At 35.4% G+C, this 16,381-nt stretch overlaps 1 protein-coding gene across 2 annotated transcripts in view; it reads left to right on the forward strand.

The window, feature by feature from the left end:
• The window catches only part of NME7 (NME/NM23 family member 7), a 265,965-nt gene that overhangs the window by 101,078 nt on the left and 148,506 nt on the right, over positions 1–16,381 (forward strand). For both annotated transcript variants that reach the window (XM_082833178.1, XM_082833177.1), the window contains 2 exons: positions 11,518–11,582; positions 14,441–14,509. In XM_082833178.1, the coding sequence (XP_082689304.1) occupies positions 11,518–11,582; positions 14,441–14,509 (134 nt within the window). The remainder of the gene's footprint in view (positions 1–11,517; positions 11,583–14,440; positions 14,510–16,381) is intronic.

Here is a 16,381-nt window from a genome sequence, read left to right on the forward strand (position 1 = left end):
CTTACTAGCTATTTGGGCATGTTGTTTTAACCTTTTAGTAGAGAAAGTAAACATCTATAAAATGAATATTATAATAGTACTTTCTTCATAGGGCTGTTCTGAGGATTGCAGGAATAATATGACTAGCATGTACAATACACACGAGAGAGAAGACTAGCTGTTCTTCCTAAATTTGTTCTTCTACAGTGTAGGCTTGTTTCTGATAAGTGACTGTCCTGTCAGAGACTGGATGGCCTTGTACGGCCATGTCACTGGGTTTATTGGAAAGGCTATCTCTCTTTCACTGAATTGCTCTTGTACCTTTATCAAAAATCAGCAGGGCATATTCATTTTTGGTTTTCTCTTCTGCTCCATTGATCTATGTGTGTGCCACTCTGCCACTACTACACAGTCTTGATTACTATAGCTACATAATATGTCAGGAAATTGGGTAGATTGACTTTTCCTACCTTTTTTTGGAAATTGTTTGTTATTCTAGTTCCTTTATTTTTCCTTGTAATATTAAAATAATCTTGTCTAGGGAGTTCCCTGGTGACCTGGTGGTTAGGATTCTGGGCTTTCACTGCAGGGGCCTGGGTTCAGTTCAGGGTCGGGGAACTGAGATCCCACAAGCCATGCAGCACGGCCAAAAAAAAAGAAAAAAGAAAATCTTGTCTGTATTTACAAAATATCTTGCTGGGATTTTGATAGGAATTGTGCCAAACCCATTTATCAATTTGATGACAACTGACATCTGTACTATGTTAATTTCCAAATGATAGACACTATATGACTCTCCATTTATTTAGGTCTTCCATCCAGCATTTTGTAGTTTTCATATACAAGTCCTGTGCAAGTTCTGTTAGATTAACACCTAGTAATTTTTTTCTTTTTGAGCTATTTATAAATGGTATTATACTTTTAATTTCAGTGTCCACTTATTTATTTCTAATATATAGATAATTAATTGATTGTTGTATGTTTATCTTATGTCCTGCAACCTTGCTGAAATCTGTCATTAGTTCTAGAATATTTTTTGTAGTTTATTTTCTTTTTTTAGATAATTATGTCATATGCAAATGAAGAGATTTATATTTCTTCCATTCTGATCTGCTTGCCCCTTCCCTTCCCATTTTCCTTTCCCTTTCCTTCCCCTCTCCCCTCCCATCTCCTCCCCTTTCCTCCCTTCCCTTCCTCTCACCTTCTCTTCTTCTTGCCTTATTGCAGGAGCTTGAACTTCCAGCACTGTATTAAATAAGAGCAATGAGAATGGACATTCTTGTCTTTCATTGTTAGGCATAATGTTAGCTGTAGTGGTTTTATTGTTGTTGTTTTGTTTTTGTTTTTGTAGATGCTCTTTATGAAGTTCAGGAAGTTCCCATCTATTCTAGTTTTCTTCTAAGAGTTTTGATCATGAATGGGTGTTGAATTTTTTTGAATGTTTTTTATGCATCAATTGATATGATTATGTGATTTTTCTTCCTTAGCCTTTTAATATAGCAGATGACATTGGTATATATATTTTTTTAACGACACTTGTTGTCCAAAAGAACTATAGTTCTTTTTATATATTGCTGGGTTCTATTTGCTAATATTTTGTTAAGGACTTTGCATCTGTATTCATGAGGGTTATTGATGTGTGTTTTATTTTTGTACTCTGATTTTGATATTAAGGTAATACTAGTTTTATAAAATGAATTGGAATTATCCAATTTATATAAATTTATATTGCACTTTTTAAACCTAACATTGTATTTTGAATTTTTTCTGCACAATTAGATAATCTATGAAAACATAATTTTAAAGTCTGAATAATAGTCAGTTATAGGAATATACTTTTCTTTATCTTTTTCTTGTTTTATTATTTATAATTAAAATTTTTATTATTAATAATTCTGCAGTTAACATTTTCCTATATAAATCCTTGTGAACACCTAACTTATCCTTAGAATAATTTCAAGAAATTCTTACATCAAATAAAAACATTTTAAAGTTTTTAGTAAATCCCAATTTATCCTCCAGAAAGAGGATAACAATTAAATATTTCCACAGCTGCATGTCTATGAGAATACCTGCTACATTATATTTTTTTGAAAAATAAATTTATTTTTGGCTGCATTGGGTCTTCATTGCTGTGCATGGGCTTTCTCTAGTTGCAGCGAGCGGGGGCTACTCTTTGTTGCAGTGCACGGCGTCTCATTGTGGTGGCTTCTCTTGTTGTGGAGCAGGGGCTCTAGGTGCCCAGGCTTCAGTAGTTGTGGCACGCAGTCTCAGTAGTTGTGGCTTGTGGGCTCCAGAGCGCAGGCTCAGTAGTTGTGGTACATGGGCTTAGTTGCTCTGCGGCATGTGGGATCTTCCCGGACCAGGGCTTGAACCCGTGTCCCCTGCATTGGCAGGCAGATTTTCAACCACTGGACCAAGTCCCTATTTCAAAAATCGATGTAATATATAATATAAAGTGTTATCTTGTCATTTTTCCCCTGGGAGGGGTTTTTACAGGCAAACTTTCTGTTTCAAATTCTGCTTAAAGTTTTACATATTCCTTATGAATCTACAGAAATTGTTTCACTGATGCACACGCTCATCTAAGACAGGGCTCGAGTGCTCTACAAAGTGCACCTCAAATATTTCTAGGGGTTCGTAGTGGGAGAGAGAGGCCTTGTTTTGCCAAGTGCTGTGTAAGGACCCCCTTCTTCCTTCTTTTCTTGCTCTGCTTCCCCTAACTTGTATCGCAATGTTTGCCAGGCACTGCTGGCTTAGACAACAGTGGCTTTCCTTCTCCTGAGAACCGGTGGGTTTGCCAGGCCCTGTTGTGCCTGTAGCTGGGTATTGCCCTGACCCTGTTATCTGCTTCTCATCAGTCATTGCAGCCATCTCATTTGGTGTGACCTGGGCACTAGCATTAGCCTCCTTGTGGTGTACTGGTTACACAATATTCTCTTTGAAACGAGACATATAAAATGCTTGCATTTTAACAGTACGGCTAAAAATTAAATTCGTGCTCATTCTATAAGCAAAGCTATGCATCCTAACTCAGGCTATTGGCTCTAGTACTACTGTACTGCTGCTGTCATTAGCTAATAGTGCTGTTGTATGCCCCTGGCTGTTCTAAGAATTTTGCATATACAGACACATTACATCCTCATAAAACTTCTATGAGGTAGGTATTACCATCTTTTATAGACAAGGAAAGAAACTGAGACCATAGAGAGGTTAGACTGAGATAGGCAAAGGAGAAGTCTCTTCAGACTGGATTATTTACCAGCCCTTACATCTGTGGCCTGGAGAGTATATTGACACACTTGGTCCCTGGCCAGATATCTCATATGTAGTCATTGTTGATGGTCTTCCTCTCTGTGCCACACTGTGGGAGGTTTTACTCCTCTTTGGCAGCTGTAAAGAAAGAGAGAACAACTCATTTTCAGCTCAAGGTTATTATGAGCAATATAATCCTATTTCAACTCGTAAGGGCTGCCTTTCAGTCTAAGTGGCCTTCTTTGCAGGGATGATGATAGGTAACAGAGCCAAATCAAGGCGGATCTGTTAACATTGATTCATTTACCCTGACCAGATACAGGTCAGAGGGAGAAAAAAATGGATTCTCAAAAATATATACTGTACTTCAATTTATGTATTTATTTAAAACTGGAAAAAAATCCATTTTTATTTCCATTTTAAATTCAAGCCAGATTTTCACAGTAACGCTTGGGAGAAGCTTTTCCCAATCCTCAAGACTCTAATAATATGGCTGCATTCATACCTAAAAAAGCCTTAGACATTATATTAGCACCTCATTATACCTGCTTGGGTGACCCAGGGTACCTTATGTGGTACCTGTGCATCCATCCTGGAGCATATAAGCCTGGTGCCCATTTGTTTTCTTCCAAGTGGTGCAAACCATGTTATGTTATGAAAACCTTTACTGTCCTTTTTATCTTATTGATACCAGTGAGTGTTAAAGTACCTGTTTCATTCGATTGCCTTGCAATTTTGTTTCCATTATTTGGTGCAAGTCTATTTTTATTTAAACTGTTAAGTCTGCTATTTCTAAAAATACTGTTTGAACTTCAATGTACCTGAATATTTTATTGTCAGTTACTTTTCTTCCACTCTCCAACCATGATCACTTTATGAACTTTATAGACAGAAAGAGGGATCTTCTAATCCCAGTTTTTGATCATTTGGCTGTTCATAGGATTTTTTTCTGGGATATTTGCTGATTGTAATTCTTTTGTCAGAATCAACACCCATAAGAATACCACAGCTTTCAAAATGTACTGTTTCTTCTTTCTCCACCCTTTCTTCTACAACCTTTCTTTCTCGGGGTACAGTGTGTCACCTCCTATATAAAAAATCCTACATAAAAATGGGGGCTTAATGAGGACACTGTTGGTACAACTGGTTGAAACCCAACTTGAATTCCCTATTTGTCTCATTTTAGGGCTGGAAGAAGAATAGGGGTCGAGCTAGGCTTAGGGAGACTTGTTCAACATCCTTGTTCTCTAAGGCTTTCATATGTGCTTCTCTTGACTATCAATTTCATGCTTGCAGATTAGCTTTTAACAGCACCTTGAGAGAGAGGTTGGGTTTCCAGCAATGCAAGACTCATATACTTAGAAACACACTGGAAAGAACTTTTTTTCCCCCCCCCACCGTTCTAGCTAAAAAAAATTCCAGGGAAGGACTCTGATTGGCTTGTGCCAATTCTAGGCCAATTCCTGGGTGAATTATTTTGCCCAGGGAGCAGAGTGCTATGATTGACCTTGTTTAGGTCTGGTGTCCACCTTTTGACCATTGGCTGAGGCCCATGGTTATAGGGTCACGTAAGAAGATGGCAACTCCCTTTCCAGTCAAATGGTTTAGTTTTCCTAAAAGAGAATGAGGGCTCCTAATTCCAGGAGAAGCAAGAGGTTTTAGAAAGACAAAGTAATAGATGTCTGATATTGATGATTGGATACAGGGTGGCCACTTATTAAAAAGGCTTTAGAGCAATTCAGGTAAAAGGTATCAGGATATGAACTGAGTATGTGGAAGAGTGGAGATGGAGAGGTGATTTGACATTCGAAACATTTAGGTAGCATTCATGGAGTTCTAAGCAAACTATTAAAAAACAAATTAACTATGCAAACGCCAGCCAAATAAAATAAGCCATCCTTTTGAACATGTTTGCTGTGGGGCATGCAATTTTACTTTTTCTTTTACTACTTCATTTACATAGTTATTGTCATTTGTTCAGTCACCTGAACATTTTCTGTCTAGAACAAAGTAAAGGATTATGGTTATTGACACTTTGTCATTTCAAGCTGTTAAACACAGAACAGGTTTCTTAAATGCCTCTCTGTCCTGCCTCTGCACATAACCAACTGAATATAAAAAAAGCAGTATCCTTGACTCAGGTCTGACTGTTCTTGGCACAATGTCAGTGCTGCTTGGACTATAACTTTTATTGGTTTATTTGTGAATAGAATTATTCTGTTCAAATGTTACATCCCACAAGTCATAGTTTAATATGATTATAGATTTAGAATAGATTGTACATTTCTCTTTGTGTTAGTTAATGCATAGGGCTAAATACTACTTTCATATTTAGATCAGGATTCTTTTTTTTTTTTGATCAGGATTCTTATGTAATCATGTAAAATATTTTCTTTATTATAATAAATAAGACCTCTTTTAGGCATCCTTGAGATCAAATCTTGTAAGTACTAAGAATTTATTTGCCTTTTAAAATATGTTGACATTTGGACTGATGGTGCAGAAGCAACAGTGGGTAAAACTGCTGGTGTCTTATAACAAAGCAGGATAGTGGCAGCAGACTGTACTAGTGTGTTTTTTTTTTTTTTTTTGTGGTACGCGGGCCTCTCACTGTTGTGGCCTCTCCCGTTGCGGAGCACAGGCTCTGGATGCGCAGGCTCAGCGGCCATGGCTCACGGGCCCAGCCGCTCCATGGCATGTGGGATCTTCCCAGACCGGGGCACGAACCCGTGTCCCCTGCATCGGCAGGCGGACTCTCAACCACTGCGCCACCAGGGAAGCCCACTAGTGTGTTTTTAACCATCTTGCATTTGCAGAAAAAAAGCCACTTTCACTTAAGAGTGTCCTTGATGAAACAATAACAATTATTAATTTTATTAATTTTTTACCCTCAAGTCAAAATATTTTTAATATTCTGTGTGAAGAAGTGGTAAGTATACATGAAGCACTTTTGATACATACTGAAATATAATGCTATCTTTAGGAAAAGCACATGTACAGTTGTTTGAGTTGTGAGCTGAACTAAATGCCTTTTTCATAGAATACCATTTTTACTTGAAAGAATGACTCACAAACTATGGTCATTCAGATATGGATATTTGGCTGGCATTTTCTTTAAAATAAGCCTATCATTTAAAAGAAAGGACAACTGACAGTAGTTGTTGCCCAAGAAAAAAATCCAAAAGAAGATAAAATTACAAATAAAAATTAGAGTTAGGAACTTGGAAAACTGTATGCACCACCTTGAACTCAACAGCTTTCCAATACTTAGATTATTCTGATGAAGTTGGTGGTATTTAACAAATGGGATTTTTTTTTCTTTTGATGTGGTATAATAGAGTCAGCATTTGGAAGATCTGCATAACTCAGTGAACTAATATTTTCCAAATGATCAATGTGTATGATGTTATAAAATCATGCATGGATAAAAGATTTATACAAGGGCTTCCCTGGTGGCGCAGTGGTTGAGAGTCTGCCTGCCGATGCGGGGGACGTGGGTTCGTGCCCCGGTCCGGGAGGATCCCACATGCCGTGGAGCGGCTGGGCCCGTGAGCCATGGCCGCTGAGCCTGCGCGTCTGGAGCCTGTGCTCTGCAACGGGAGAGGCCACAACAGTGAGAGGCCCGCGTACCGCAAAAAAAAAAAAAAAAAAAAAAAAAGATTTATACAAAGTACAAGATTGACCAGTGGATTTTAATGCAACAGGGTTAAAAAAAAAGGTCGTTGGTAGAAGTTTGAAATTATATGTTGCAGTGAGCTTTTAAGAAACTACCACTTGTCAAGTGAAGAAGAATATATACAATTATATCAAAGGCTATTAAAATACTACACCATCTTCCAACTAAATATACTTTAAGCAAACAACACATAACAGCAGGTTGAAAGTTGAATGCAGCTGCTTTTCATTAAATTAGGCATTAGAGATTTTTAAAAATGTAAAACAATATCTCTCTTCTCACTGATTTTTTTATTGTTTTGGAAAATAGTCATTTTTCTCATAATAATTGTATTTATGTTAAAATGTAAATTTTTTGGTTATATTTAAGTTAATATTTTAAAATTTGCTGTTTAATACAACAAATATTTATCAATATAACCTATTTACATAAAAGTGTTTTAGAGTCTTTAATAATTTCTAAGAGCTAAGGGGTCCATGAGACCAAAATGTTTGGGGAACTTCTGGCCTATAGGGTAAAATTCAAGCCTCCGTCTGTGGCCCAAAAGTCCTTCTATCAGTGGCTTCTACCACCTCTCCTATGATCTCTTCTGTCTCGTTTCCCCTCATCCAAAGAACCATGTTGTTTTACCTCTCTGTACCTTTGCTCAGTGCTCTTTTTGCCATGAATATCCGTTTTCTTTTAGCTCTCTGTCTAAAGTACTGTCTCCCAATGCCTCTTGGGACATTTATCTGTGTAATACTGTTTGCCATAAATTCTACTTTATTTGAAATTAATATAATCATTACAACTTTCTTATACTTATTGTTTGCATGGTATATATTTTTCCATCCATTTACTTTCAGCCTACCTGTGTCTTCATATTTAAACTTGCTTTCTTATAGATACCATATAATTGGATCTTGTTTTATTAATCCATCTAAAATCTCGGCCTTTACTGATCTCATTTATGAGGGCTCCAGCCTCATGACTTGAGCACCTTCCAAAGGCCCCCACCTCCTAATACCATCATATTGGGCTACATATGAAGTTGGTTGGCACACAAAAATTTAAATCATAGCAAGGGGAAAAAGGAGGCAAGCCTTTAACCTGCTACGATTGCAGGTAAATGAAGATTAAATTCTAAGTAAGAGAGATTGTGGTGGGGTAACTGAGACTGAGGGCATAAAGGTAACTGTTCAAAATACTTCAGGGCTTCAGAAGACACTGAGGAAAGACTTAGAAGGTGGACTGATGGTGAGGGTGAGAGGAAAAATGGACCAAGTAGAAAGGAATAAATATATGGAAAAAGATATGAAAAAAGATTGCATATTGGAGGAGGGTGAGTCTATCCAGAGCTGGAATTGAAGCTTACACCAAGGAACCAACCTTTTTCTTCCCTTTTTAAAAGGCTACCTATATCATGAGTATATTCACCTATATGTTTTTCTAATCAATTGCCCTTATTTTTTTTACATTTACCTTGAATTCATTAGGATTAATGTTTGTATGTGGCATGAGGCCAGTATGAACTTTTTCTCTCAAACTGTTAAACCAAAAAATTAAAATTTTTTTTCCCTTCTCTAATTTTAATTACTCCTTTACAATTTTCTGGTATTTTCTAATTGTGCTCTGAAGAACTTTAGAGTTTCTCAGACTTGGATCAGTCAGAGAGCTATGACTGTTTTTTCCTTTGGTTATTTCTTTTATTAACTTTGTAATTCAGTGAACAATATTTGTTAACTACCTACTACATGCTAGACACTTTGCTAGTGTCACTGGAGATAAAATGAGTCCTAAAATGAGCACGGCCCTTGCCTCAGGGGGTTATATTGTCTAGTGAGTTTTACATATCAGGCTTTCATATACACGTTCCTGTTTTTCTATTGAAACTTGCAGAAAGACAGTGAGATTTGGAGACCCACTAATTTTGTAACGTTGAGCAAGTTATTTGTCTTCTCCAAATCTTCATATATTTTCACCTTATGGTGGGATGGTAGCCCCTGTTTTAGTGTATTGCTTTAAGGATTAAGTGGAATAACTTCATATGAAAGGGCTCAGCCCCCAATAATTAATTTACTTTCTTCTTTCCTAACTTTTGTCTATACTTTTCCTATTGATAAAAGACCTGGAATTTTGGTTAACATTCCTGTGTCCTATGCCATCTGAGTGTTTGGTACAGATTACTAATAGGTTATCTAACTTCTCTTTCCTAACACTCTGTTGATATGACTTTCTTTAATATCATCATACCATCTTGCTTAAGCCAAAGGATTTATCTTAGTTCCAAGGTGCTTAATCTCCTTTAATTCTTAACTATCCCTGTATTCTAAGAATTTCCTCCTTCTTTTGATACTAGTGTAATATTTTCCTTCTTTATTCTTTTGCAAGTATCCTTTTACATGTCCCCAACTTTAGATATTTTCTCAAAACTCATTCCTCCCAACTCTTTTTTTGCTTTTGCCCTTCTTTTTGTCAAACAAGTAGTCATCTATTCTCATCACTTCAGCTCTAACCTTCTGTAGCCTCATTATATCTGTCTGTCTATTGGAATACAACCCCATATTGCCAATGTAGTATAGGGAGTTCATTCATTCATTCCTTGATGATTTTTATTGCCGTTAGATATACTGTCTTCTCAAATGCTGATTAGCGTTCTGCTCTAAAATTCTGTTTCTATGTCCAGAATCATTCACTTTTTTCTTAATTTGGTTTCTTAGCTTGTTTTCTTCTTAAAAGTGCTATCATTCTTCTAGTTACTTAGACTCAAAACCTTTATTCCTTCATGTTCACACTCTATGTTCACTTGAGTCTTGTTACTTTAGTCTTGTTACTTTTTGTTTGGAAATATCTTATATTCATTACTTCTTTATTTCTCTACTACTGCCATCCAAGTCTAGTCAGCACAGTAGATGACTTCAACGGCCTTTGCTATTCTTTCTATCCTTTATTCTTTTCTTCAGACCAGCTTGCCCACTATTATTACATTAGTAGTCTTCCTAAAATACTGTATTTATCCTGTATTCTCCTGTTCAACATTTTCAGTGATCCATTTCTTTTGACAGTGTTTCTTTTTTTTGGCAGTGTTTCTTTTGAAGGAAAAATTTTCTCATGGATTCCCAGTGTTGACATTAAAGTATCTTAATTATAATGTAACTTAAATATACAACTAAATATAAACGCTTGCACATAAAATTGTATAACTAAAACAGTTTACAAATTCATTACAAACAAAACTATAAAATGGATAAAATTTAAGTTAACATTAATGTGACAAAAGATGTTTGCTGAAACGTAATCAGTAAGCTCAACATGAATATGGTACTAAGTGCTCTGAGTTTGGCACAGGCCTATTCTACTCTTTTATTTTTTTAATTAATTAGGTTGCACTGGGTCTTAGTTGCAGCAGGTGGGCTCCTTAGTTGCGGCATGCAAACTCTTAGTTGCAGCATGCGTGTGGGATCTGGTTCCCTGACTAGGGATCGAACCCGGGCCCCCTGCATTGGGAGCTTGAAGTCTTAACCACTGCACCACTGGGCCTATTCTACTCTTGAAACTTCTGAGAAACCTTTGTTTCTACAGCATATTATGGTATCATTTGGCCTTCACTTGGTACAAACATATCATTTAAGAAATAGATCTGTCCTTGTCTTTTTTTTCTTTTTTTCATCAGCCAGCTACAATTAAAATAGCCTGTTTGGCAGCAGTAAGATAGTAAATAAAAATGCACATTCGGGCACTGATACTACTTGTTTTTTGGGGGTTATTAGGTGAACATCAAGATGATCCAGAATATGGAGTGAGTGTGTGTGTGTGTGTGTGTGTGTGTGTGTGTGTGTGTGTGTATGAGAGAGAGAGAGAGAGAGAGAGAGAGAATTTTAGTTCACTTGAAAAAAAGAAACTTAGGAGATTTTTATAGAAGACTAATGGAATCTAAAAAATCAGTTCTAGACCTCCAGAGTCTACAAACACCATTATAAATGTTGCTATTCGTGGGATAAAGACCAAATTCCTCATGTTGCTATCTAAGGCCTTTATCAATTTGGATTAAATCTCTTTTCCTTTTTTATCTTTTTCTTTTTTGACTTCTTACTATTCTGTACACATATTCACATTTTTCCCAGAATTATGCCTTGTCTCTTTTTATACCTCTGTCCCTATATAATGCCATCTACCTATAGCCTTTAAGGGCCAGTTCATGCTCTCATATCCCCTTGAAGCTTCTGTTCCCCTCTTCAGTTATAATTTGATATTTCTCCTTCTTTGAACTGCTCCTGTGAACTCCTTCTGTATCTGGTACTTGAACATTTCATTTTTTTTTTTTGGTAATATTACTTTAATTGTTTGATTTTCATATTCTTTACATCATTAGCCCTCAGGGTCCTTACAGGCAATAGTAACTTAAAAGTTTTTTGCATAATCTTCAAGATCATTGTTGGTATTCCTGAAGCACTTTACTAAGTGAATCAAATGGGATTACAGTATTAGGGGTTTATTAGTTTCCCTCAGAAATATGTGATTCCTTCCTATAGAATGTAAGCAAAGTAATTTGATATAGAAAATTTGCATTTCTCTAAAATGCCTTAGAAATTTTATATTTTTTGCACTCATTTGTTCTGTATTTTCAGGACTGCTGGGAAAGATTCTGATGGCTATCCGAGATGCAGGTTTTGAAATTTCAGCTATGCAGATGGTAGGTAGTTTGCAATGGGTCATAACTTACTGAGGAACTGTGTTTTTTTTTGAAGTATGCTTGAAAATTTTTTACACTGAATTTTCTCTGTGTACTTGTGAACTCAGTGCATTAAAAATAAAAGATATATTTGTTGAACTTGATAACCTTATAGTAAAAAATATTTTTGAACTGACTTTACCTATATAATCTCTCACTAAGAGAACTAATATTCTAATGGTACATCTAATTTAAGCTTATAAAGCAGGTTCATGTAATTCCTGGAACTTTAGTTGCAAAATAAATGCAGACTGAAACAATACATTTAGTTCCTCCAAACAAAATATAGAATTAAGCTAAGTAGTTATAATGAATTTTCTGTTGTCTGGATTTGTGACTAAGAAGAGAATCAATTCAGATTTTTCCCAGGACCTTTGCTGGTTTCTGGAGTTTCCCTCAGGATCTTCTTTGGAGTTAGCACATTTCAGCCCCTCTCTTGGCAGTCATACCACTGGATCTCCGGAGCCCACAATCATTCAAAATTGCCCTGCTGGCACATTTCTAGGAAACCCTTCACTGAAGAAACAATATTAATTTCTATAGAGTCCTTCTATATCTTTGTGCTATACTTATCAGTGCATTTGATGATAAATTGGGCACAAATTATTATAGGAATCAAATAATTTACATTTTACAATTGTTTTTGTTTCATTTTTCCTCTTTTTTTTGCATTAATGAGGATTTTTTTAATGATTCCATTTTATTTCCACTATCGATTTATTACTTATACCTCTAAAAATTTTTTTAGTGTTGTTTTAGGGTTTAAAATCATCTTTAATTAGTCTGTCTTTACATTTTACAATTTTTGAAGGCCAGAAAGTTTGCATTATTATGACAGTGAAATGCCAGTTTTGGAAAGAATTTTCTTACCAATATAATTTATTTGCTCTTTTTCTGAAAAGGAACTGCTTTTGATTTCTATGAAGTCTTAGGATCACCCAAAATCAGAGGTCAGGACACTAACTGAGGTTCTGCCTATTTTGTATCCCAGATTGGTGGGAACGTTAATAAGCTGAGAAAAGATCAGAAATATCAGCTAGTTTACAGAGTTATCAGGCACAACTTGGAGACTGATGAGGAAGTTAATAATTGAAGAATCTTAGCCAGGACTATAATGAAATTGTTAGCCAAAACGTTCTCAAAGTATTAGCTTGATGATGTAGTCGCAGGGTTATAGGACCTAAGCCTCCTTAAGTAGTAATCCTTGTGGAAATTTTAGAATTAATCATTGATCTAACTCTAGGCCTACAACCTAGAATAGTGATTGTCCATAGTAGGTGCTCAGTGAAAAAAAATAATTAAAAAAAAAGAATCAATTGAACTTATGGGGGAGGCATGGTAGTTTAGTGGCAATCGTGTTGTGATTTTTGGAATCAGAAAGCTCTATTTCTGAATCATGTGTCTTCTGCTTTCTAGGTATGTGAACTTGGCCAGATTTTAAGCATTCTTATCTTCAGTTTTCTCAGCTAGGCAATGAGAATATTATTTGCCTCAATGGATTATTTCATGGAATAAATGAAATAACCCTACACAATACTTTGTAGAATTTCCAGTACAAGTTACTAAGTATTTAATAAATTATATTTTCTGTTATTATTTTATGGTATTAGTAATATAAGAATTTGTATGAATATCAAATAATATACTGAAATCAAACAAAATTCCCTCCTTGTAATAGTTATGTTGCCTATGAAAATAAATCTTCCTAGTTTGAACTATTGTCTTGGTAGACAGAAACTTCTTAGTGATCTTCAATCCTGGCAACAATAAAGAAGCAAAGTAGGGAGGAAAACAAAATTGGGAAATCTGAGGCTATTTTTTAAAAATTTAAGGTTCTGGTTCTTGAGATGGTAGAACTTAATGAAATTTTATTTCTAAGTTTGAATCCAGCCTGGATAAGAATGACTCATGTAGGTTTACCTTATTAGCATATTCTGACAATTCTTTTTGAAGAGGAGTAGGATTTCCAGATGAATGGTGTCAGTGCTTTATTATGAGCCAGACTAGGGATTTTTCTGAATGCTTGGGAGGAAAAGGGTATTATTTCCAGCCCCCTCTACAAAATTTGAAGAACTTTTCTTTAGTAATATTTCTTTAAAAATTTTTTTTTAAATTTATTTTTATTTATTCATTTATTTTTACATCTTTATTGGAGTATAATTGCTTTACAATGTTGTGTTAGTTTCTGCTGTACAACAAAGCAAATCAGCTATATGTATAAATATATCCCCATATCCCCTCCCTCCCACCCTCCCTATCCCACCCCTCTAGGTCGTCACAAAGTATCGAGCTGATCTCCCTGTGCTTCTTATTTGTGCCACTAATCTATCGATAAACTACATTACATTGTATAGATACATAAGTCGTTTCTGTACCAGGAATGAGGTTTTATTCAGCGAGGTAGAGTGTAGTGGTTGAGAGTATGGTCAGTGAGATCAGACTGCTTAAGATGGAATGCCAAGTACTGAAGGCTACATAACCCCTCTGAGTCTTCACCTCATCTGTAAATGGGGGCTATTAACATTACTTACCTTGTAGGGTGATTTTTACGATTAACTGAGATGATGTACCTACAGGACCTAGAACAATCTTGATATATTTAAGTACTCAAATGTTATAAATAATTTTTTATTTTTAATAAACAATAATTTGTTATTGATGATCTGAACTTTAACACTTTTTCTTCAAAGACTGTTTAATTTGTTCAAGGTTTACATTTTAAAGGAAATATATCCAAGAGATCATAAATGTTGAGTGCTAAGTGTGGCTCATTCTATTGTGTTGGTTGGCTTATGTTTTGTTTTTTTTTTTAAATATAGTTCAACATGGATCGAGTTAATGTTGAAGAGTTTTATGAAATTTATAAAGGAGTCGTGTCTGAGTATAACGTAAGTATCAAAATAAATGTAAAGCATTGGTACTGAAAACAACTTGTATATCTCAAATCTTGTAGATCTCAGTATAATTTATAATCATGAAAGTATTGCTTGAAGTATTCATGATTCTGCCAGTTGCCAACTGATCATACCAGTGACTGAGGCATTTTTTATCCCTCAGAGCCACTGGGTCAGTTTTAAAAATATGATGCTATTTCATTTATGAAACAAAAATATACAGGAATCAAAAAAACACTTCGCTGAGATATTGACACATTTTGATATTATCTATGAACATTATAAAATTCTCAGGGTGGAAGACTGTCCAAAATGCTTTAAAAAGTTGAGAGCAAATAGTTCTTAATGTAACTTCATAGCGGTAGTTAGTGTCTACTTCATGCTACAAATGCAGATAGAATCATCTGACAATGCGATAGAGACTGAAGAAATGGTTAGACTTAAAGGGAGTTGTTTAGAGGGCAGTGAAATTCATTCTTGAAAACAAGACTATATTCAGATAAACTGAATGTTGTTTCTTAAAATAATACATGATAGATATTTAATCAAAGTTAGTTTCTTTCGCCTTTTATCAAATTAGATACGTTTGTGCTGGTGGCCTGCCTCATCCCCCACATTATTTTATAGAGAATTTTGGCTTTTTTTTTTTTGCATAAAGTTCACTATTCCTGACAATGAAACTAGATTCCCTTCTCCTCACTTCTCTATGCCCTTTCCTTTCAACCTACTTTAAGAAATGACCTGAGCCTTTGTCTTATTTAGCCCTACATAGTAAAGACCAATAATGAGATATTATATTTTGCATTCAGCATACTGGTAGTGATCCACCCTTCTTTAGAGGAACCAGAGTGTTCTTTTGCTGTAGGTTATCAAACTTTAATCTTGTTAGCTTCCTGATTTTAGAGTTATGCTCTTTCTTTTCTTAAATGGAAGAAATTTTAAAATGTGTTCTTATCTTTTTTATTAATTTATTTTTAAATTTTTAAAATTTTCATTTTATATTGGAGTATAGTTGATTTACAATGTGGTGTCAGTTTCAGGTATACAGCAAAGTGATTCAGTTATACATATATCTATTCTTGTCCAGATTCTTTTCCCATTCAGGTTATTACAGAATATTGAGTAGAGTTCCCTGAGCTATAAAATAAGTCCTTGTTGGTTATCTATTTTATATATTGTAGTGTGTGTATATGTTAATCCCAAATTCCTAATTTATCTCCCCCCCCCCCGCCGTTTCCCTTTCGGTAACAGTAAGTGTGTTTTCTAAATCTGTGAGTCTGTTTCTGTTTTGTAAGGAAGTTCATTTGTATCATTTTTATAGATTCCACAGATAAGTGATATCATACGATGTTTGTCTTTTTCTGTCTGACTGTGCTACAATTTTTGATGACAATTTGTATGCTTTCAATTAAATTTATTACCTCATCTCAAATTCTTAGGGCTTATGAATTTAGCTATTACCTATTATTTTTATTTTTTTAAACATCTCTGTTGGAGTATAATTGCTTTACAATGGTGTGTTAGTTTCTGCTGTATAACAAAGTGAATCAGCTATATGTATACATATATCCCCATATCCCCTCCCTCTTGAGTCTCCCTCCCACCCTCCCTAGCCAACGACTCTAGGTGGACACAAAGCCCAAGCTGATCTCCCTGTACTTTGCGGCTGCTTTCCACTAGCTATCTATTTTACATTTGGTAGTGTATCTATGTCCATGCCACTTTCTAACTTCGTCCCAGCTTACACTTCTCCCTCCCTGTGTCTTCAAGTCCATTCTCTACATCTGTGTCTTTATTCCTGTCCTGCCCCTACGTTCTTCAGAACCTTTTTTTTTTTAGATTGCATATATATGTGTTATCATATGG

This window comes from Leucopleurus acutus (assembly GCF_964270905.1).
Source record: "Leucopleurus acutus genome assembly, chromosome: 2".
In the NCBI taxonomy this organism is placed as follows: Eukaryota; Metazoa; Chordata; class Mammalia; order Artiodactyla; family Delphinidae; genus Leucopleurus; species Leucopleurus acutus.